The sequence below is a fragment of the Grampus griseus genome (genome assembly GCF_964374135.1).
Source record: "Grampus griseus genome assembly, chromosome: 10".
NCBI lineage: Eukaryota > Metazoa > Chordata > Mammalia > Artiodactyla > Delphinidae > Grampus > Grampus griseus.
The window spans coordinates 50184252-50209171 of NC_139004.1; the positions used below are offsets into that span (position 1 = coordinate 50184252).

A 24920-nucleotide genomic window follows, 5' to 3' on the forward strand; every position below is an offset into this window, starting at 1 on the left:
TCTCTTAAATTCTTTTTAGCTTCCTTAATTTGACACGATCCATCCAATGCCAAATGTGGCTGATGGTTAAAACATAGGGGTCCATGTGTAACCAGCAGCAAAGAAAGCTACATTCCAAGTCCTTGTCAAGAAGTATAACCATTCCAAAGTCACTGCTATTCCTACCTTTCAGAACCTTGGCTAAGAGAAAATAAAATTTTGGGAGGAGCATTTGGAAAATGTGCAGTATATCCATTCTCCTTGGTTCATCTAAATTATATCCCTGGATTAACCTGCGAAAGCCGTCTTACTTGGATGACTGTGTCCCACTGACCCCCTGAAAAATAGCTTTTCCTAAAGTATGCATTGGCATAATGCCATTCACTTACATTTGAAGGAATGTATGATAAATAGCCCTTGGAAACTTACTTGCTTACTTTAAAGCTGTTGTTCATTAAGATTACATAGTATCTGCTCCTTTCAGACTTATGGTAGAAATATCTCTCTTGCCTCCATATTGGGAATTATTTTTCCATGTATCTGGTTTATTTTCTTACCTAATGAACACAGGGAATCATGTAATTTATTGCTAAATAACTCTGATAAATTTTTAACATCTTTATTGGAGTATAATTGCTTTATAATGGTGTGTTAGTTTCTGCTTTATAACAAAGTGAATCAGCTATACGTATACATATATCCCCATATCTCCCCCATCTTGCGAATCCCTCCCACCCTCCCTATCCCACCCATCTAGGTGGACACAAAGCACCAAGCTGATCTCCAGGTGCTATATGGCTGCTTCCCACTAGCTATCTATTTTACATTTGGTAGTGTGTATATGTCCATGCCACTCTCTCACTTCTTCCCAGCTTATCCTTCCCCCTCCCTGTGTCCTCAAGTCCATTTTCTACATCTGCGTCTTTATCCCTGTCCTGCCCCTAGGTTCTTCAGAACCATTTTTTTTTATCTCTGATAAATTTTAATGGCATTTATTTTATCAGCCTCGCTGTACTTTCTTTCCCTTTGTCTCATTTTTCTCACTTATTGGTACTACAACACTTTATACAAGTTTGGAAGCTGCCTAAAATCCTTTTGGAGAGCAAGGTGAGCTATACTTAAATTCTGCGAAGGGAGACTCCTAATATATTATTTTCCCAGTCAAAAGCCACAACACAAAGACGGCAAAAATTAAAGACTCGGTAGCCTGTGTTTGAGTTTGCTGCCGTATAATCCTCAAGCTACTTTAACCAACTGTTATTCCTACTGTCTGCCTCCATAACTGTGTTCTTTCACTGGTCATAATTATTTGTAGTATGTGTTTGGCTGTGAGAACTTTCTTTCTTGCCTTGCTCTTGCTGACTTTCAACCTGGAATTTCTTCCCCGTCACACCTGCAGTTTCTGTTGGTCAGATCTTACCTATCAGTAACGGTGTATCTCTTCCACCAATCTCTTTCTGATTTGCACAGCCAGATGTGATCTCACTTTATTTGGAAAACTCTCAAAGCCCTCTGTGGGCTCCTGTTGTATAGATACTTGTACATTCCTCACCACTCTCTACCCCATTTTTAGTTTGTAGGTCCATGGAGGTTTGGAGGTCAAGGACTGTACTATTCCTATTATTTCTGGTGGCACTAAAGCTCAAATTTTTGATGAAAATAAAACAGTATTTTTTATTGAAGTCTAGTTGATTTACAGTGTTGTATTAATCTCTGCTGTACAGCAAAGTGATTCAGTTATACATAGATATACATTCTTTATATTCTTTTCCATTATGGTTTATCACAGGGTATTGAATATAGTTCCCTGTGCTATACAGTAGGACCTTGTTGTTTATCCATTCTATATGCATTAGTTTGCATCTGCTAGTCCCAAGCTCCCAATCCTTCCTTCCCCCACTCCCCTTTCCCCTTGGCAACCACAAGTCTGTTCTCTATGTCTGTGAGTCTAAAACAGTCCTTAAATAAAGACTCACCCTCAATTAAAGAATTCAGCACTGGCTTTCACTCCAAATCAATGTGGAAGACAAAATGAGGAGACAATACTAAGTTCATCAGATGCCTGCATTTTCTCTAAAAGGTCTAAAAGTTTGGACATTCTCCCCCAGAAAGTTTCTGTCATCCATTGCAGGCTTAGCGCAGCATCCATCTGATGGGTTTTGCAGATCCAAGTCTTCACCCACCCTCATCCATTCTCTCTATAGCCACCAGAGCCATCTTTCTACCACACATATGACCGGCCTCCCATCCTTCCACAACCTTCCAAACATCAGCCTCAGTCCTTAGCCCATGTACACAGCCCTTCCTGAGCCTGGCGCCTGCTGCTGCAGACTCACCTCTTACTCCTCCTGTGCTCCAGGCAGAGGGCACTCCTCTCAGCTCCCAGGATGGGCCAAGCCACCAGGGTCTTCATATAAGTGAGAGTATGGTAGCTATGAACAGTCCCTCTGGCTAGAATGCTGTTTCCTCCAAGCTTCAACTTGATGCTTTGTCAGCAGGGATCTGTAGCTGGTTTTGCAGGGCTTGTCTCGATGTTTCCTTCTCCTTAGAAGCCTCCCTCATCCTTCCATCTTGTCCTAGAGTTGCCCATTTTTCTTATTCCCTCAGATCCCTGGGAATATCTCCATCATAAAATTTAATGCACTAAATCATCATTTTCTGCTAAATTACCTTTCTTTCTCTCTAGAGTCAAGAATGTAAACTCCTTTAGAGCAGGGACTACTTCTATTTACCTTATTTCTCTGTGACCCAGTAGTATCAGGGTAGGTGTTTAACAAGTATTTGTTTATTGAATAAACAATACCTACTTGTAAGAATGCTGAATGGCAAGAAACACATTGTGTATAACCCTAACCTTAACTTCAAAAGATGAAAATAGCAAGAGGAAAACAGATTTTGAATTCCCAAGAAGTTAGAGAAAAAGTGAAAGGATTTGGAGAAAGCAGAATTACTGAGAGGATCTTTATATGAAATACTTTTAAATATTGGTGGAAATCTACAATGTGTCTGTTAGAACTATAACTATGCTTTATCACTGCCACTTATCTGGAAGGTTTCATTTTGTTAATTGTTTTCCCTAGATAGTCATCACATTTATTTATCTTACCAACATCATTATAATGGATTCCCCAGTCACCTTCTGAAAGTACTTTTATACCCTTTTCATTGTCCAGGTCTCTCATATGGACACCACTGCAAACATCCTGGTCTCAGTGACGTAGCATTTTTGCCTCATTTGTGTGTGTGTGTCATTTCTTAAATCAATTCTTCAGTGGCGTGTGTCATGCCTTTTGCAGATTTTCTGGAAGACATGCATCCAAGTGCCCCACCATCATTGTGAATGGTAATCAGGACAAGTAACGGCCTTTAGCTTTTTTTCATTAATGAAATGGAAAAGCGCCATACCCAATCCATTAGTGACGCACTATTATATTGAGAGCTTACTGAAAAAAGGCAGCCAGCCGGTGGACATAAGGCTGTTTTCCCTTAAGTAGGATTTTCAACCAGGATCAAACAAGGCACCCTTTCATCTAGCAGGAAAGTTTGTGCTCTCCTCCCCTTCCTCTTTCTCATTTTGTTTTGTCCCAATTTGTCCTGACAGCCCATAAGGAATTTAACTGTTTTCTAAATGACATTGAAAATTCTTGCAGATTAACAGTTTCATAAAGAAAAAAAAAATCAATGCGTCTTTTGAAAACCTTTCTGTTTGATTGTTTCTGTCTGTGGATTTTAGCTTCCTGAATTTCTTACTCTCAAAGAGATGTTTTCCCCTTGATTTTTTTTTCATTATAAAACTGGATATAAATATAAAATATGTAGCCATTTTGTTTTTTTAAAAATTATTATCATTCTTTTAGCAGTCATGTAGTAAACCCCCCCTGTTATTTTCATTCCTTTAGAAAATTGTTTGATTGATGGCCTTGAACTCAGCTAGTTCAGGCCACAGTTGAGGGTTTTTTAATCCCCTAAACTCAATTGAATTATTTTGCCCTTTGCTGATACTTTATAAGGTGTCTGCTTGCTTTAAAGTTTACACCCCTGACATTCGTACTTATCACCCAAGCCACTTAGACTTCAAGTTTATTGGAAGGGCTAATTCCACACGATGCTAAAGTGCACACGTGTGTATACAGTCCAGTTCCTAAAATACCTTTCCTTAGGAATCTCATGAAGAGTGGAATGCAACCACTCAGCCAGAGCAAAGGACGTCAGCCTCACAGGCCTTTTACTACAATTGCTAAGTTATGTGTTACAAAGATGAGTATTGAAGCATGTGATACAACCGATGCATTGAAGCCTGGGGAAGGGCAGTGGATGACCTTCATCATCGCTTCCGCACCACAATCCACTCCCAGGGACAGAATGAGAAGACGAGAGAACCTTAGAAATACAATTCCCAGGCCCCACACCAGACATACTGAATCCAAAACTGGCCATGGACCCAGCACTATCGTCTTTAACAGCCCTCCAGGTGGTTCTGAGGCACAATCAAGTTTGAGAACCACAGTTGCCAGCCAAGGAGCCAATCACAGGCATGCGTGTGAATGGGGGAAGGAAAAAACACTTAAGACAACGGAGGATTAAATTTATGATAGAATAAAAGTAGAAATGCTTATTATTCTCTATTATTCCAACTTTTTCCTTCCTTCCAGAATTCTATCATATATTGTTGTTGTCTTGTATGATTTCCTTCCTACTGCTTGATGTGTTTTTAAAGACCAACAGAACTGGACTTAGGTTGGAATCTGAGTAGAGCGGGTCCTTGGGGAGAAAGAGATGAATCCCTAGTTGAATTTACGCTCTACACTCAAAACTATCAGGGTTCATGGCCTGTAATGATATATTTAAGAACTCGCGGGACAAAGAAACCGTGTGAACTGGCACATGGGTGTAGTGTATGTATTCACTAGGGCACGGTTATTTCCCAGGAGATACTTTTAGGATTATTAAGACCCCAAACCAGAATGGGAGCTCAATCCTGTCTCTTAATGTGGAGGGGAGGGAACCAACATTGTTTACAAACATAACAGCAGTAATTCCTGGGTGTGAAGTGCTTATGGTCTTCTTTTCCCCTTTCTATTATATTCATACTCATACTTCATACTTCAGGAAGGTCTTCCTAATGTCAAGAGTTTTCACTCCATTTTTAAAAGGACCAAGGACATATATATTATAATAAGAGTCTTGGTCCTTTTAAAGAACTCATGGCAGCCCATGAGTCCAGGGAAGGACTCATATATTGTCAACAAGCATCTTCTTCCCCAGCACATTCCTTTGAGCCTCTAGTAATTAGGACAGTAACTAAACTGGTCTTTTTTATTTTCCACTGGTATGAAATACAGCTAAGAGGATTACTCCATACTTGGATATTAAAGCTCTTTTTGTAACTGGCAGCATCTAATCCTGATTATTCACTGTTTGTATTTCTAAGATACATAAAACTAGAAACAAAGCTTTCAACTGAGCCCCTAATTTCACACCCAAGTTGACCTTGGTTGTCTACAGACTCACTGTGACTTATGGCTAATGAGGACAGTTGTACTTTTCTCGCCTCCTCTTCACCCTGCCCCCAACCCTTTGCCAGTGCCTGCAGAATCCTGGGTAGAATTGGGAAGAAATTTTATTGGGCATATATTTACTTACCTCCCAGCACCTTTCACAACTGTTTTCAGTTCCTTTGGGGATATATATATTTTTCTGTTTTATTTTCCTTTTCTTAATGCAAGATCCTCCAAGGAAGAATGATAGAAGTTCAGAGTATGTAACATAAATCTATCACTTATACTTAATTAATCTTTTGATCATTTATGTGAATTATAGATTTCCTTGGGGAACATAGTTAAGCATAATTTTCCAAACAGCCCTTAGGGTAGCAGATTTAAATTTTGTAGCATATTGGAATTACCAGGTGAGCATTAAATATTAATGCCCAGGCCACACTCCAGGCTAATTAAATCAGGTTCTCTGTAGGTGGGCCCCAGGCATCAGCATTTTCTTCAAATGGCTCAGGTGATTCCAATGTAAGGCCAAAGTTGAGAACCAGGGTCCTAGAGACTGCACCTCCATCCCATGAGATGTTACTGTATTTAAAAAATTAAAAGTGCTGAGGTCCAGCACTTTTGGGAAGTATAACAAGCTGCATTTGTCTTCTTAGAGATGCTTGTAGGTTCACAATAAATATTTGCAAACTAAAGATGGAGAAGTACTTCAGGGGAAAAAAACAGTGGATATAAAGAAGGAAGGAGGAAAAAGAGAGAAAGGAAACCTCATCTGCAAGAAAAATGAAAATACCTGCTTAGCTTGGTTTATTCCTTCATTTTTCAAATTTTTTGACTCAGAGTAAACAAGACTGTGGAACAGCTGTAAAAAATTCCTTGAAAGAGCCTTCCATGGAACATTATTTGGAAGATACTGAATAAAAGAAATCCAGTGCAAAGTCTTTTCTTGCAATGCTCACTAAAAACCTGCAGATATCCAGATTTGTTTCACCCTCGTGAGGTATTTGTATTTAAAGTAACTTACTGAGGTTAGCATACAAGTTCAGAATTTACACAAGGTGTCTGATAGAAACAGGATACTTGGGTCACAGGCAGTAAACAAGATTTAGTTGAGGAAAGTCAATCTCCCCCATATCCACAGAACAAACAAGTTCGATGAATGGTACCTGGAGAGATCCCACATGTAGTAAACACTGGAAAAGTTTGGGAAATCCAATCAGGTAAGAAAATGGAGTGATAGGATAGCAGAAATATGCCAGGATACCTGAGATCTAGTACTTGGTGGCCCATTCAGGGTCAATACAAATAAAGCGATAGTTTGGGACTATTCCAGATCCCTACACTCCATTTGATATTCTCTTCTCTTAAGCTTTTCTAAAAACCTCAGAACTTTATACCCCTGGGGCCTGTCCCATCAACTCTAATCCTATAGTTTCTTCTTCCCTTCATCAAAACTAGCTTCAGTCTTTTTCTCAGGATTCTCCCAGCTCCTTCTTGAGGGCCAGTTACATGGTAAAATACCAGTTTCTGACTGAGTTAACATTTACTCCCAGGGTGGAATTTTAGGCACTGTGGTAGATTATTTCCATTTTAGTTGCAGGGCTGTTGCAGAATGATGGTGGGCATTCTCCATATGAGTTTCCTCAGAAATCTCAAAAAATTCTGCTAATTAGTGTCTCCTAATTAGGAAAAGTTCTTGAGATGCTGTAAATAGTAATGAAAAATATTTAAAGTAATTAGGCAAATTGGATTCGGATAAACATTTGAAAGGCAGAGCCAACTCTCAAATGTCAGAGAAGGCTCTGTAAGCAGTTGAGTTTTATTGACAGAATAAGAGGACCAAATGCCTAGTAGGCAAGGTAACAGAGGCCTGTGCTACCCCTGACCTGCTGTTCTGGGCAGTTCTATCAGAGCTGATGATGTTGTGTATTTTTTAAACTCATTTTCTCATTTGCCTAATTTCCCCTTTCAAATTCATGTGACCTCCTCAACCACAAGGAATAATTAAACACTCAGCTCAAAAAGATTTAATTTAAAAATAAATGTATTGATTCATGTACCTGAAAAGCCATAGAGAGAACTGGCTCAAATGATATCTCTAAAGACCTGTTTTCTTTCTACTAAGCTGTGTATCATCTTCACAGCCTCACGTCTGATGAACCCAGCCTACCCGTTCCTCCCCGTCATTGTCAAGGTAGCAATGATGCCCTTACATGCTCACACTTACATGCCAAAGGAAGAGAAAAGATAATTTCTAGAAGTTTCTACACATACAAAAAAATATTTTCCTCTCCCAGAATTTCTAATAAACATCTTCTCTAGTTTCATTGGTTCTGCGGGGGTTATTTTCATCCATTTCTGGACAGGGGATCAGGGTATACTAACTGTGGAGTCAGTCACATTCTAATTATGTGATTAGGGATGGGGGGGGCGGCATAAGAATTCCCAAAGGAAATACAGGTTACATTGGGAAGGGAAAATGGATTTTGAGTGGTTGAAAATAACTGGTCACTGTACCTGCCCTCTTATCATTCTTCCTGCCCTGCTGTCTAGAATCTATACTTACTATAGACTTGGATTTTTCACTTTTGATCTAGGGTCACGGTTTAGTCATTGATCCCTTTTTTTTAGTTTCTTTTCTTGTTTTATAAATATCCTTTAGATAAGAATTAAGGATATTTGTTAGTAAATTAAAACCCATGTATTTTTATTTTCTATAAGAGTGCCTGAAATTCATCAAGGAGGAGATTGGTTTATATCTGCCACTGTAAGACTCATAACACCTTTTTTTTTTTTTTTTTTGCGGTACGCGGGCCTCTCACTGTTGTGGCCTCTCCCGTTGCGGACCACAGGCTCCGAATGCGCAGGCTCAGCAGCCATGGCTCACGGGCCCAGCCGCTCCGTGGCACGTGGGATCCTCCCGGACCGGGGCACGAACCCGCGTCCCCTGCATCGGCAGGCGCTCTCAACCACTGTGCCACCAGGGAAGCCCTCATAACACCTTTTTATTACGTTCCCTTTTTTTTTAAAATAAATGTATTTATTTATTTATTTATTTTTGGCTGTGTTGGGTCTTTGCTGCTGCACACAGGTCCCCTCTAGTTGCGGTGAGCGGGGGCCACTCTCGGTTGTGGTGCGCGGGCTTCTCATCCCAGTGGCCTGTCCTGCTCTGGAGTATGGGCTCCAGGTGCATGGGCTCAGCAGTTGTGCCTCACAGGCCCAGCCACTCCGCGGCATGCGGGATGCCCCCGGACCAGGGCCCAAACCCGCATACCCCTGCATGCGCAGGCGGACTCCCAACCATTGCACCACCAGGGAAGCCCCATTCCTTTTTTTTTTAATGTTCTTTCCCATTACAGTTTATCATAGGATATTGAACGTATTGATAGTTCTCTGTGCCATACAGCAGGGCTCTGCTAACCCCAACCTCCCACTCCATTCCTCTCCCAACGCCCCCCACCCCCGCCCTTGGCAACCACAAGTCTGTTCTCTATGTCTGTGTGTGTGTTTCTGTTTCATAGATAGGTTCACTTGTGTCATATTTTAGATTCCACATATAAGTGATATCATATGGTATTTGTCTTTCTCTTTCTGACTTTACTTTGTATGCTAATCTCTAGTTGCATCCATGTTACTGCAAATGGCATTATTTCCTTCTTTCCATTGTATATACATACCACATCTTCTTTATCCATTCATCTGTTGATGGACATTAGGTTGTTTCCATGTCTTGGCTATTGTAAATAGTGCTGCTACGAACATATGTGTGCATGTATCTTTTTGAATTATAGTTTTGTGCAGATATATACCCAGGAGTGGGATTGCTGGATAATATGGTAGTTCTATTTTTAGTTTTCTGAGGAACCTCCTCACTGTTTTCCACAGTGGCTGCACCAACTTACATTCCCACCAACAGTGTAGGAGGGTTCCCTTTTCTCCACACCCTCTCCAGCATTTCTTATTTGTACACTTTTTAATGATGGCCATTCTGACTGGTGTGAGGTGGTACCTCACTGTAGTTTTGATTTTCATTTCCCTAACAATTAGCAATGTTGAGCATCTTTTCATGTGCCTAATCTGTATGTCTTCTTTGGAGAAATAAGACTCATAACATCTTAAACATAGTTGGCTTTCATAAATACTTTTTAATGAAATGTGGGAAACACAGTGCCTTGGTCATGAGAAAGAAAAACAGGACCTAAACTCCAGAAAAATCTATAGTTAACATTCTAGGAAAACAGTGTCCATAGTAGCCTGTGAGTTTGTGAAGGAGTGTTCCCAGGCCCTAAACAGAAGCTAACGTCTCCTGGGATATAGAAATCAAGGTCAGATGGTAGGACCAGGCCAAGGAAAATACGGAAATGAAATTAAGAATAGTCTGTATCTATACTGATTTTTCTTTCTGTTTGACCTTTACTGCCTAACTTCTTCTATACCACCACCCTAAAAAGTGCACTTCTAGTCTTCCTGTTTATATTTTTTAATATAAAAAATTGCTTTTATTTCTTTTTGGAACTGCTTCTTAGATGCTTCTCTCAATTATTTCTCCAGTAGATAGAAAATACTAAGATTTGGGGCAACTTTTCAGTCTTTTTGAGTCAACTGTATCCAAGTCTATTTTCTCTGTTTAAGAATGTAACCCAGATGTCACTGGATCCTGAAATACTATGAAACCAGATAAGATTGTCTGGAACCCCCAATTCCATGCCCTTTAGAAGTCCAAGGCTTTCTGAATTATGTATTTACATTTTTGAGACCATATAGTCACCTGTGTCTGCTCTGTCTACTCCACACTGATTCAGATGTAAAATTCACCCTCTTTCCAGTTTTCCCCCCAAAATCCTACTCAGAATAACATTAGGGAAGGCTTGAGTCATGTTCAGTAATGGACATGTAATGGACATGTAAGCAATTTCAGACTGAATATAAAGATTCATCCCTGTGCTTAAAATGCCCTTCAGCGCCCCCCTGCCCCACCATGGGATTCCGCCAGCCCTTCCCCTCCACGTGCTCCTGGCCACCTCTCTCCTCCCACTTTCCTCTAGCTTCTCCAGGCTTCCTCCCTTTCCCTCTTTCTCAGAAACACAAGTTCCCTCCATTTATAACTGTCTCTTCATGTACGTTAAGTGTCTGTCACCCATGCCTTAGGAGCCTCTGTTGATACCAAGTATCTTATCAATGTAATTTCCAAGAGAAAGAAATGAACATTTCCTGCCTAAGCTGATTTCTGATCCTGCCAAACTATGAAGATAATGACATTTCCATCTTGTCATAATAATAAAATCAATAAAAATAAAACCAGGGGCTTCCCTGGTGGCGCAGTGGTTGAGAGTCCGCCTGCCGGTGCAGGGGACGTGGGTTCGTGCCCCAGTCCGGGAAGATCCCACATGCCGCAGAGCAGCTGGGCCCGTGAGCCATGGCCGCTGAGCCTGCGCGTCCGGAGCCTGTGGTCCGCAACGGGAGAGGCCACAACAGTGAGAGGCCCGTGTACCGCAATCAATCAATCAATCAATCAATAAAACCAATAGTAATGACTGTTCCTATCTATTAGGTTGTTAGTATATACCCAGCTCTATGCTAAGAACCTTGTATGCATTATTTGACTAATATGTCTCAAAAATAAAGCTTTCGAGTATGAATATTTGACTCCATTTTACAACGCACTAAGAGATTTATAGCTACAAATTGAGATTTTTCTTAACCATCATGCTAAACAACTCAAGTAAACTGCGAGCAGGTGGACTGGGGTAAAGCTGAACATATGTGAGATGGTGCAGTTCACGGTGATTCTTAAGACCTCAATGGGAGTGGGTTGAAATTTACCCCAAGATGATGTCCTTTGTCTATCCATTGTTTGACAGCTGTTATCAAACAAGTTTTTCTTCAATTTTTGTGGCAAAAAGTGGAATCTGGACTCTGGTACCAGAAGGTCTCTTTCCTGCTGGTCCTCCTATCCCTTGCCCTTAACTCTTTACTTTGAACACATCCTTGGAGGCAAGAATGGTAATATCTGTAGCTCAGCAGAAACTCCTCTATTATGCTTTTGTGTTGTCAAAGTTATATATGCTCACATGGATAGGGTAATATTGTTCCAATCTGGTTTTTTTCCCCCTAAATATGTACAGTTCCCAGAATTACTTTTCTCAAATAGCTTTATGCTCTACTTTTGCAGTTTTCAACTTGTTGTTGCTTTATATTTTTTTCCTCCTTATTTAGAACATTACCCCATCTTCCCTGCTTCTCCCCACTTCCTTCTTACCTTCACTTGTTCCCCACCCATCTTAGATCAGTCTCTAATGTGAATATTCTATCTAGTCGAGGTCAGTTTCCACACCTGAAAGTCTCTTGACTCAAAACCAAACGCACACAAAAACTATATGTTTGTTGACTCTTGTAGAGACTGAACTTTGTTTTAAAGGACAATTTAAAGGGCACCCTCAACATTTCCTCTTGTTGACTTTTATTGTCTACTCTAGTTCACTGGAATGGCTAGAATTTATGAAGAGTGGGTCTGAGATGCTTGAGAGGAAATCTTTTGTGTGGAAATGGAATTTACTGTGTGTATGTCAGCCTGAATGAGTGCTTTTTCAGTTTGTCTGAAGTGTCCTCACCTAGCCCAATTTAATGCTTTAGTCACAGACTTAAGTAGAAAACAACAAAGCTTTGAGGCACATTGAGGACTTGTCTATCTTCTTGACAAAATCCCTCCATTCTTTCATTTCCAAAACGAAGAAGAAAACTCTGTTTCCTAGAGGAAAGATCAAGCGAGCCTTGAGAGGCTGAGGGTGTTAGTTGTTGGCCTGTGTGTTCATGTAAGTTTCTGAAAGTGCTATCCAGGTAATAGGTCAGTCAGGTCATTTGTTAAAGTGATTTTTTCTTCTTGAAGCTTGCAGATTTAGAGGCAGATTTAAGTAAATGTTGATTTGACCTCAACAGCCTCTCTCATTTGAAGAGGTCATTACTTTACAGAGACTCTTAATTCTTTGCAATAATAATAAGCAAAAATAATAGAGAATGTTAAGAAACAAAAAGGATGGTATAAACAGACAGGAAATTTAAATACAACAAGGGAAGACTAACAAGAAAGTAATAATACAGTAGACCAACTTAATCTGTTCCTGGATACTGTGGTAAATGTAAAATTGGCAATAATGAATAATATATAAAATTAAATAGCTTTATATATGTCAGATAATAAAGGAGAAAGGAACTATCCAGGACATCCAGTGGGTTGGTAATGAAATCTGTTTTTTCTGGGCTCTATCAGGTCCTATTGCCTAACCCATGCTTTAAGACTGTAGTTTATGTTTACTTAGTATTTGGCACATACTAGGGGCTCAATACAGTTTTACTGAATGTTGCTAATTATTGGAATTTTACAGTAGAGCACTGTCACCTCTCAGTTTCCTTAATTTCTCACTTCTGGTGATCTTTTCTCTTTATGCCTTCCATTTCTTTTTCTTGTCTTAGTGCACTGCCTAGAATCTCTAAACAATGTTAGAAGAGATGATACTGAACATCTTTATCTTATTCCAAAATTCAAATAGAAAGCATTCAGTGTGTCACCATTAACTGTGAGGTTAGCTGTAAATTTTTTGTTTACAGACTTCTATTCCTAGTTTCCATCTACTCCTAGTGTGCCAAGACATTTCCTCATATGCAGACGTTAGATTTTATAAAAGATATTTTAAGTCATTACAATGATCATATAATTTTCTTTATGGTGAATTATGTTGATTGACTTTCAAATATTAAACCTACCTTGCAATCCTGAAATAAATTCTACTTGAACATTATATATATTATATATATTATTATATATTTATATATAATATTATAATATATATATATATCTCACTGAGTTGATAAATTTTATTTCCTACACTATTTAGGAAGCTTTTATAAATATTCATGAAAGACATTGGGCTGTAGTTTTTGTAGTTTTCTCTTCTCGTAATGTCCCTTTCAAATTTTGATATAAAGAATATGCTACTTCATAAGATGAGTTGAGAAGTGTTCCTTCTTTAGTACTCTCTGGAAGAATGTATACAAGATTGCTATTATTTACTCCTTAAATGTTTGGAAAATTCACCAGAGAAGCCAGTTGAAGCTGAAGATTTTATTTTGGGAAGGTTTTGGATTCTGAATTTATTTTTTTTAGTAAATATAGACTATGCAGATTTTTTTTTTTTTTTTTGCGGTACGCGGGCCTCTCACTGTCGTGGCCTCTCCTGTTGCGGAGCACAGGCTCCGGACGCGCAGGCTCAGCAGCCATGGCTCACGGGCGTAGCCACTCCGCAGCATGTGGGATCTTCCCGGACCGGGGCACGAACCCATGTCCCTTGCATCGGCAGGCGGGCTCTCAACCACTGCGCCACCAGGGAAGCCCTATACAGATTTTTTATCTCTTTTTGCATCCATTTTACTAAATTTTGCTATTCAGCAAATTTGTGTATTTTATCTAAGTTGTCAAATGTATTGACATAATTTTACTCATAATATTCTTTTACTATCTTTTCTACTTACCTCCCCTCTCTACTAAGCCCAAGGAGTCTTTAATTCCTGCTACTCCACTGTGAATATGCTTTCATAGTTGCCTCCATTCTAATTCCTAGTTTTATCTGACTTACTTTTATCTCCTGAGTGGTCTTTATGGTTCATGGAATCTCTCTTATCTTTCTCTGTATTTCATGTTACCCATCACAGAAAAATTGAGGAGAGGGTAGGAAGGAATTCATGATATCTATATGGAGTTGTTTCAAGTTCAAATTTTAAGACATAGTTCCTTTTTATTATTATTATTATTTACTTATTGGCTGTGTTGGATCTTCATTGCTGTGTGCGGGCTTTCTCTAGTTGCGGTGAGTGGAGGCTACTCTTCATTGCGGTGCACGGGCTTTTCATTGTCGTGGCTTCTCTTGCTGCAGAGCACGGGCTGTAGGTGTGTAGGCTTCAGTAGTTGTGGCACGTGTGCTCAGTAGTTGTGGCTTGCGGGCTCTAGAGCTCAGGCTCAGTAGTTGTGGCACACGGGCTTAGTTGCTCCGTGGCATGTGGGATCTTCCCGGGCCAGGGCACCAACCTGTGTCCCTTGCATTGGTAGGCAGATTCTTAACCACTGCACTACCAGGGAAGCCCTGAAATAGATTCTTAATCAGCTAAATTTCCATAGTATTATGTTTTATTTTTATTGCTACCACGTGATCTGTGCACATGCTCAAACTTAATGGGCTTTGGTTTTTTCCCATACATTCGTGAAAATTGCTTTTTCTGCACAGTTGAAGGATTCCATAGACTGTGATCCTGTGGGAATGACAACTTCTCCCTATATTGCAGTGGGTGAGGTTTTGTAAATTTCCAGTCTAAGATCAACCTCCAAGGTTCTTCTTTGTTCCTCTCTTTGCTGTATGGCAGCAACAAATAGGCCTCAACCCCGAATATAATGACGACAATCTGTATTTTTTTTTAACAGTTTAATGCACACCTCTCTGAGCTATGTTTAGCACTATTCTGGTGAGCTGTATAGGATAACATAGGCTACATACTCCTAAAAATTCTGGGCTCCCCTTTCTATCAAGCCTACTAACTGGTCTTCTTCCCTTTTCAGGTGCTTTTACTCTAGTAGGTGAAGTCTATGCTGCTATCTATATTCACATCTACCTACACTTTAGGGATAATTATTTCATCACTCATAGATGTCTACTTTGTTATTTCTGCATTAGTACCTTAAAAAGTAAATAGGCCATAAATTAGCACTAACATAAACCATTATGAAAGCCTACACTATTACTATTATGGGGGTATCCACTTACTCTCCAACATTTCATTGGCAGGAGTGGAAGAATATAGGAAGAACTGAGCAGTAGAGGTCCAAGTAGAAGTTCAGCCCTAGTGCCCTAGTGGGGGCACTCTTTCCTTTCAACGAGACCCTCTTCAGCTCTATTCTTCTCTATGGATGGTCTCTCATCCACTGAGTGACATGGAGACTTAGAAGGCATTCTTAGAATTATACTCCAGGCAGCTGTTACTACTTAGCCAATGTAAACATGTGAAATGATACTAATTTGCCACCCCAAGTACACCAACCTCTCCCTAGCTCTGAGATGACAGAATTTTGCAAATCCAAGAAATAGAATCCTCAAAACCCCAGAATACCCCTACCTAAGGTAACTCTGTGGCCTCCTCCTGAGCCGCTTACCAGATACTGATGAATCATAATTCAGGTTGTTCCCTATACCCACAAGCTTCCTTTATGAAAGGAAACTTTGTATTAGATGGAACTCATAGTAATCCACACTGCATGCTATTAGCATCATCCAGCACAATTTCTGCTTCCTCTGCTCAACTTCCTTTCCTATATCCTTCTCAGTGACTTTCTGGGTTTGACAGGACCTGGACAACTACTCTTGCTGAAATTTGTTAAACCGATTTTTGAATGTTATAGCAAGGACTAGACGCACCAATTTAAAACCTACGTAGTATAACAATAACTCCAAATGAACAAGTTTGATCAATTATTTTATTTTACGAAATTCCAAGAATTGAAATGTGGGGATTTCCTTGCCACTCCTTTGCTCTACAGATAAATAAAAGGAAAAGTTTGCTCAAGGGAAATATATAAAACGTTTTTTATTTGTTTTGCTTTGGTGGGGGAAGAGAAAGTAAATCAGGAACTAAAAATTTGGAGTTTTCACTTTCTGTTTCTTCAGAAATAATCAATGAGTCCACAGTAACAGAAACAGTTTGTTCTAAATTAAATAGACAAAAACACAATTCCTCTCCAACTTCACCATTTTTTTTCTCTCTTCATGTAACTGTCTTGGTGATGTAGTGTCTAGACTTCTTGGAAGAAGTGATGGAGTCTGGAATTTATTCTGTGGGTTTGAAAATGGCTATCTGCGTCTCCTACATACTTATATGTGAAAATCCAGTGCTTTCAGAATATGTAAAAATCATTGAATTGTTTACCAAAAAAGAAAACTTATCCATGAATATCAAAACTTTAAGCTGCCACCAACGGGGAAATATTATACGGATTTATCCATTTTATCTACATCATCTTATTGTAATATGGGTCCCATCAGCCATTATATCCCCCCACAATGCAAAATAATGTGTACTCATGAAAGAATTATGGAAGACATTTTCTAGCTTTTGAGAAAAACCAGTAAGATAAATTAGCTTAAAGGATAGAAATCCATTCTTGTTTTGCTTTTAATAAGTAATTCACAGAAATTTATCAACTCAAAGGGCAGATTTTTTTTATATCACAGGTCCTTCTTTAGGTTTTTGTCATTTATTAGCTGGATGAAAAGAAAGCAATCTTAGGCACTGAGATCTAAACCATGTTTGTACAGCCTGCATTATTAAGTCTGACTGTAGTTTATCTTTGCTCTTAAGGAAATCATACTGTATGCTTAGAGAAAGTTCAGAGTTATTTGTCACCAATTACCTAAAGCTGAGAGTTGATCTTACACATAGCTGTAGCCATTTCTTGTAAGTTCTTGTGCGTTATTTTACAAGGCTGTCACTTCTTGAGGCTTTACCCTAGAAAATATATGTCTACCACAGAAAAGTTTCATTGCAAACGTTTATCGAGAGATAATAACCTTACGGGGTATAAAACACCATAGCATTGACTTGTTTAAAATAAGCCTATCCCTAATTTTGAAACAACATTCTCCAGCTCTATTAGATTTTCTGTGACACCAAAAAAAAAAAAAAAAAGAAGAGCAGCCAGAAGGGCGTTTTTTTTTTTTAATTAAAAAATACACATACACAACACATTGAACTGAGCTGATCTCATTTATACTATAAAATCTCCATTAGTTCTGAAGAGTAGCATAAAGTTAAATTATAAAATAAGTTAAACACAAGGGGTAGCCTTTCCAGAAGAAAATGAGGTATTCTGAGTATATAGTGAAAATTTTAAAATCTATGGAAATTAAATGACAATAAAATGTTTAAACCAAGGCATTATTATCCTATATTTAATTGAAACTCCAATTATTAAAGTCTATTATTTTTTTAAAAGTTGATATTATTTTGCATGGTAATGATCATAAAAGCTCTTAGGACCTTAGTTATTTTATTTCAAGGGTACTGAAGTAGACTGAATCTTGTGTCAACAGAACTGGAGTTATTCCAGTATATCTCAGTTTCTCAGTCTGTAAAATGGGTGAGCCATATTGCCTAACTCACAGCATTGTTCTGAAGAGATAACTCTGAATTTATGCTATAAGCAGTTCAGTTTGGGCCACTTTCACAACTTCATTGAATGCCACAGAAGGTATGAAGATTTACTGATTTTACTGAACAGAACACAGATGGGGTTTTGAATAACTCAGAGTCATTTCAAGAAGCTTAGCTAAGAATGACACAAAATGCTTTTCATTAACTACACTGCTTGAGAACTCTAGTTTGACAAGGGAGGTCTAAAACTGAGGTGGATTCTCATGAGAAGTCGTGAACGGTGCTACGTGTGGCCCCAGCCCACGTCCCTAAATCTAGTTCACAGAAAGGTCTCCTTAGCGATGCAGACCATGGAGCAGGGGTGGGTCGAGCCATGTCCAGTGACATTGTCTTATGTCGAGGAAGGACACGCACACTCACTGATGACAATTGCAAAGTTTGAAATTACTAACTCAGGAATAGAAAATACTCAGATCAGTGAGGGAGCATCCTTTTACTGGTGTATTATACATCTTGAAAAACCATGACCAAAGGGGAGAAGGTGAGCCACAAGAGCATTAACTCTGTTGGTGAAGACACATTCCCACTTGCTACAGATCTACTAGGATTTTTGATATTCAATTAAAGAAACCTTTTTCAAAGTATATTCTTGAGAGTACTAGTTTTAAGCAAAATCAGTAGGTGCTACCAAAAACAGTTTTAGAAACACTGATTTAAAATCTCCTTTAAATAGGCTTCTGTAAAACCTGATTTCTCAGAGTTTTAAAATTCTATCTCTATAGCAAAGAGGATACATTGTGCAGCATTGCTCTGGAACACAGAAAGCTTTTTTCTCAGTTGAGCTAACATTTTAAAAAAATACATTGTAGGGAATACTAAATTAAGGGATGTTTAAAACCTATATGACATGTCTGAAATGGCCAAGAAACTGTTATCTCCAATATACTTTCTAGAGCAATTTTGTTGGCAAAGCAGACACCTGCCATGGGTACTAGATATGAAATAATATTTGCTGAAATGTGACTCCAGAGTTCTGTACTTATTTGAAAAATTGATAGCAGTTGGATACCTGAATAATCATTGTCTGCTTAAGGACACAGGGTAATGATGAGCAGAGGGGGCTAAAGTATTTGTTTAAAGGTTATACAAACACTTTATAGGGGTGGGGAAATTGATATCTATAGAGAACTCAGAATTATTGACAGCTAAGAGGCATACAAGATTTGTAATTGGAAATGGAAGGCTTTCTTCTTGTGTCCTTTTATTCAGCCATTGAACAATTATTTACCAGGTACCAGGCATTGTGTGGAGTGTTGGAAGATGCAGAGACATGTAACACTTGGTCCATGCCTTTAGAGAGATGAGAGTCTGGACAATTTTAATAGAAGAGTGATGAACACTCTGGGAACACAGAGGATGGGGCACAGAAACCTCTGCTAATTTTCAACTATGAAGCTAAGTTAGTAATACCCCCAATCCTTGCAAACAACTGCCCTTGGTACACATTACAAGGCTGTTTTTGTACACATAGGAATTGCACACAGTTGTTATCAGCAGTAACACATGGATTACAGGCAGCGGTTTGGTTTGTTTGATTTAGTGTTGTTTCACTAAGGCTGTCTCTGTTTTTAGCAAATAGATGTAGTAAGACAGTGCTTAGTTTAGGATGGAGAAGCACTTATCCCAGAGTTGCTTTATTGCTATATTTCTCTATGAATAGTAAACAGCAACAACATCTGATGAACCAATCTCCATTCAGATATTTCCCTTGATTCAGAATTATCATGCCTCTTGGATACTGAAAGTACCGATCAATGCACAACATTGTAATTTAGGTTTTGCCTATTTATGCATGGCCTTAATACATGAACTCAGCAAATTTAGAAGAATACAGAATCATGGGCTTGTAGTTTTCCATAAAAAGTGTTCCTCTAAAGCTTTGTGTTTTGAGAAACCTTGTTTTCATTAGATGGTTCTGGTTCTGAAATTTTGTGATGTTCAAGTTTAGAAACTCAGAAATACAGTTGGTTTCATAGAAGATTCCATTCTCAAAGAGTAGAACTTTGACTTTTCAGGGGGTATGTGTATTACAAACAGGAATATGGGTCATGCTTTTTGCTTATGGTAGTGGGCATATAATTTTTCTGGGGCTTCCGTTTTTCGTTGCCAAAATACATGTTATCCCCAACACATATTTTACTGACTACTACAATGTAGTGAAGAATGATTGGACTGTTGTATTGTTCATCTGGATGAAGAAAATTTGGAGAATTAAAGGAGTGGAAAAGGAAATACAGTGAAATGAACATGGAATAGGGGGAAGGAAGAAAAGCAACTTCAACACTATCTGGAACACTCTATTTCCTTCATATATAAAAAAGTGATCAAATGACAACATTTACCTATTCTGATTGTTGCTAGATAAGTATTTCTTACATTATTCCTCTCTTTTACGTTAGAAAAGAAATTATTATTCACAATATAATGATTCATTCATTCAACAAATAATCTGTTGAGAGCCTACTATGTGCTAGCAATAAAATGGAGAAAAAAACAGATGTCATCCCTGCCCCCCTGGCATTTGTGTTTTAGATGTGAAAGTGAAATGTTTGGGAGCTGATGTAGAATATTCAAAAGGACAAAGTGAGGGGATGGGGTGAATTAACTTTTACTGACATCGGGGAGGTGGGCTGCTGTTGGTACTGAATCAGTAAGCGATGACTATTCTATGCTGATAGGAACTGCGATATTTTTGGTCAAAATAAAGTTTAAGTTTCATCATGCATTGGTGGGGGGCCACACATCGAAAGCAGTCTTATGTGATATCACTTTTCTCACTGGTTGCACGCCCAAGTTCACCTGCCTTTTTCTTTGATTCCCTCTAGTATATGACTGCCGCCGCTCCTATGCAAGGGACCTACATTCCCCAGTACACGCCTGTGCCTCCGACAGCTGTTTCCATTGAAGTAAGTCTATCTCTTCTTACAGAACAAGGTTAGGGCAGATAAATCTCAGCCACATGCACTGGGGTCCACCATAACCCCCAAAATCCTTATTTGTGATTTTTGTGCTACTTGAAAATTTGAAGTTGCAAACTCACTCTGTGAAAGTATGTACTTTACTTGAACATACCTATGTTTTGCTCTGCATATGACATAAGCAAAATTTGGTATCCAGGTCTGAGAGGAGTGCCATTTTTATGTTTAGAGAAAAGATCAGAGATCAAATAACTACCTCATCAAATGTTAGCCACAAACACTCAGAAAGAGGAAGGCAAACGTGCAGCTATTTGAATGAGCTAGTTCTCTGATGCCTTGTTTCTCCAGTAGTGGTCCCTAGACCAGCATTATCAGTATCACCTGAGAGCCTGTTAGCAATGCATATTTTCAGACCTCACCCAGATTTACTGAATCAGAGTTTGCGTTTTAACAAGATCCCTTAAGGATCAAGGTGCACATTAAAAGTTGAGAGGGACTGGATTAGAGAACTGGTTGTCAAACTTTTCTGCATATCAAAATTATTTTAAAACTTAATACTTTAAAAAATTGTGATGCCTAGGTCCTATTGCCAGAGAGTCTGATGGGGTCTAGGGTGTGGACTGGATACCAGGACTTTTAAAAGATGCTAGGTGATTCTAATGTGTACCAAAGATGAAGAACCAGTGCTCTTGCCAATGAACCTTGACAGGACTGTGGCATCCTACAGACAAGAGAGAAAAACTTCTACCACTCATATTGCTATGGATACTGTGAAAGATAAAGTCATATTTTCTACCACTCATATTGCTATGGATACTGTGAAAGATAAAGTCATATTTTCTACCACTCATATTGCTATGGACACTGTGAAAGATAAAGTCATATTTTCCTTACTGGAAGCTTTGTCCCTTCCTCCTCTCTTTTCATTGGGCTGAATCCATTTCCTCTACACATTATTTTACTGGACAGAGCCAGCAAGATACATAGGAAAGGAGTGGGGCATAGGACTATGTGGATGGTGGTAAGACACTTAGAGGTGTATACTTCTCTCTGGTTCTAACCATTATTGTTTCTTGCCCCCCCTTCCCCTTCTCCTGATGCGCATTTGCCATTATGGTCACAGTGCATTTCATCCATCAGTTGGGACTCCTCTGGAGTTCATGCCATTGCTACTCCATGAGTTGGCCAACCAACTCATGTTGGTACCACTCATTGTGGGAGACCACCATGACTCTTCCAACCTCTGGAGCCACAGAGATTGGGTGAGATCTTTACAGACCAAATTAGATCTTTTGAAATGTTTGTTTGTTTGCTTGTTTTTAGTGTGTGACAAATATTTGCTCATACCAGGGTTTGGGAAGCACAGACATTTAAGAGGACGGTGTCCTGTCACTTAGGAAACCAAGGAGGTCCAATTCTTGGAGGACCAGACCTATGGTCCCCAAGGAATGTTTCAGTATTAAAGAAGTTTTAATTGGCTTTTCAGAATTTCAAGAATATGTGATTAAAATGTATGTTCTTTGCTATATTTAGCTATCAAAACTCATCTAGGTCATAAGAAAATTATGAATCTAGACATTGTAGGTGACTTTAAGCATAAATCTCTGCCACATATCCACATTTCTCTATCTCTGGACCAAATGTGTGTGCTTATCTACAGAATCTGAGCTATTTGAGGACTATAAAATAAGGAGACACATTTGACAGTGTTGCTTAGTGGGAACAGTCTAATTATAGTTAAATCTGGGATTTAAAAAGAAATATTTCACTAAGAATTATATAAGTATACCCTGATATATTGCCTTGAATTTGTGCTTATAAAGGAAAGCACTGATTCATTTTCTATGTAAAAACACGCATTGAAAATTCACCAGTATCCACACAAATCAGTGTGGTGGGAGGTTCATCAAAATGCATAACATCAAATAGTATATTAGGAAAAAAAAAAAAAGATTGAATTCATAAAGGGAGAATTTTCAGATTCTGAGGAACAATTTCAGGGAGCTTTTGTTAGGGATAGGGAGTTGACCAAAAACCTATATCCCTGCAGAAGCCCAAGGCTATAATATAAGTAAAACCAGGAGAATGTATTCAGATAGATTCCCTCCTTAGGACTACTAACTACCAAACCTCTCTCGGAACCAAACATATTCTGAATGATGACCAACTCAAGAAATCCATTCTTGTTGGCATCTGATGACCAACTCAAGAAATCCATTCTTGTTGGCAAAAGCCATTCAAATGGTAAGGGGAGGAGCGAATCAAAATTAAGGATGCTTGTTTCTTTCTTTCTTTTTCTGAAACTTCTAAAGGAATTCCAGTTCACATCAAGGAAAATGAAAATAAATAAAACAAATCAAATTGCTTAAGAGAGACACTGCTTAACAGTGTCCTTTAAAAGAATTCCAAACTTGGATGTAGATTTTTATGAAGGTCAAAGTCCATTGGTTTGACAGATCATAGAGATAGGGTAGACTACTTTATTCCCAGGAAAATGCTCAAACATACACGTTTTTATAGGAATTCTGCATGAATTTTTTGATTAAGGAATCATTATTTAGTGTGGCTGTATGCAACCATGATTTAAAAGTTCTAACTATGGGCAAAATGCTTTCCTCATCATTTGACTGCTACAGGGTCTTCTGATGGCAAGGCTTCTTGGTGACACATTGAGGTAAATTCCTCAGCCCTTATCCAAATGTGCTCTGTGGTTTTTCTTTGGGTTCTTGCTGTGGCTTTATATAGCTGAGTGCAGCTCTACTCAAGCCATATGGAAGATGGGTATGCCCTACAGTCCATCTGCAAGAAGCCCTTTTGCTAAAGCCAATAAGACTTTTGTGTTCTTATTGCCTCCATAGGGTGTTGTTGCTGATACCTCTCCCCAGACAGTGGCACCTTCATCCCAGGACACAAGTGGTCAGCAGCAGCAGATAGCAGTGGACACATCCAACGAGCATGCATCCGCATATTCTTACCAACAGTCTAAGTAAGTTCAAGCCATACTAAACTCTTTCCCTCCAGGTCAGCCATCTGGACATTATTCTCTTACGTGGCATCTGCTATCTTTTGCTGCAGTACAGACCATCCCTAACTTAGTGACAAACATATATTTAGTTCATTATTCTGTGGGTTAGAATTTGGGCTGACCTCAGGTGAATGGTTCTTCTGATATTGACTGGACTTGCTTAAGCATCTGGGCATAGCTCCTGGGCATCTTCACAGTTCTGCTTCTGGGTGTCAGTTGTCTGATGGTTGAGTGATGGACACCAATGAGCCATGTATTGCTGACCCTCTAGCAGGCTTATTCCCATGGAAGTCTCAGAATTCAGAGAACAGCAAGAGAGGATGCCCAAATGACCAGCATTTTTTGAATTCTGTTTATGACTCATTTGCTATTGTCCCATAGGTCAAACGCAAGTCATGTGACCAAGCCCAGCGTTAATGTAGGAATTCACTACCAAAAGGCTTGGATACAGAGAGGGGCATCATAGACATTGTTACCAAAAAAAATTCTACCACACATATTTTTTGAAAACCTCCAGTATTCACACTTGAAACTGGATAGTGTGTCTGCATTTTGGTCTCAGTGACTTCATTCTTAAATGAAGACAGTAACACTCCCCTGGCAAGGGTGCTTCAAACTCACCCAGTAAAACAGTTTATGAAAAAGAGTATTGTTAAATATAAAACAACATGGAGTACAGTCTTATTGAGGAATTAAGTGGCACAGCAAAAATCAGGGAGTCAGAATTACTACTGAAAAATCCTTAAATCACTGAGAGAGCAAAGTTCAGTTAGCTTTGTGTTGAGTAATTATGGAGATTAAAATTTGAAAGGTTTTGATTGAAACCAAAGGAATTAAGAAAAGTTCAGTCTATATACAGATGTCTTGTCATGCTAACTATTTTACTTTATAGGTAACAGTCAAAGCCCTGCTGAATAGAAAATTTCCAAAAGACTCTTCCTGTTTGCAGAGTGCTGTTCCATTTCTTGATCATCAGTTTTCTTTCATCTCAATACACATTTAGAGATTTGTTTGTTGTTGAAAGATTGATAATGGTAATGGAGTCTTCAGTATGTGCTTTAACTTCTAAAGTCAGTCCTCCAAATTAAATATGCTAGAACATGACTTAACCTTACAAATACAAGGTATTATTATTACTATTATTATTATCATTACTGCTACTACTACTACTACTATCATTATTACTATTACACAATAACTTTCAGGAAATATCTGTAGTGAATAAGGCATTTTTGTTTTTTATTTGTAAGT

At 38.8% G+C, this 24920-nt stretch overlaps 1 protein-coding gene across 6 annotated transcripts in view; it reads left to right on the forward strand.

Annotated features, from left to right (window-relative positions):
- RBMS3 (RNA binding motif single stranded interacting protein 3) overlaps positions 1-24920 on the forward strand; it is a gene marked incomplete at its 3' end in the record, with an annotated part of 699823 nt that overhangs the window by 668258 nt on the left and 6645 nt on the right. For 5 of the 6 annotated variants that reach the window (XM_082664261.1, XM_082664260.1, XM_082664262.1 and 2 more), the window contains 2 exons: positions 20552-20632; positions 23503-23634. In XM_082664261.1, the coding sequence (XP_082520387.1) occupies positions 20552-20632; positions 23503-23634 (213 nt within the window). Of the gene's footprint in view, positions 1-20551; positions 20633-23502; positions 23635-24920 lie in introns of those variants that run through there. The other variant, XM_082664257.1, reaches the window with a different exon arrangement.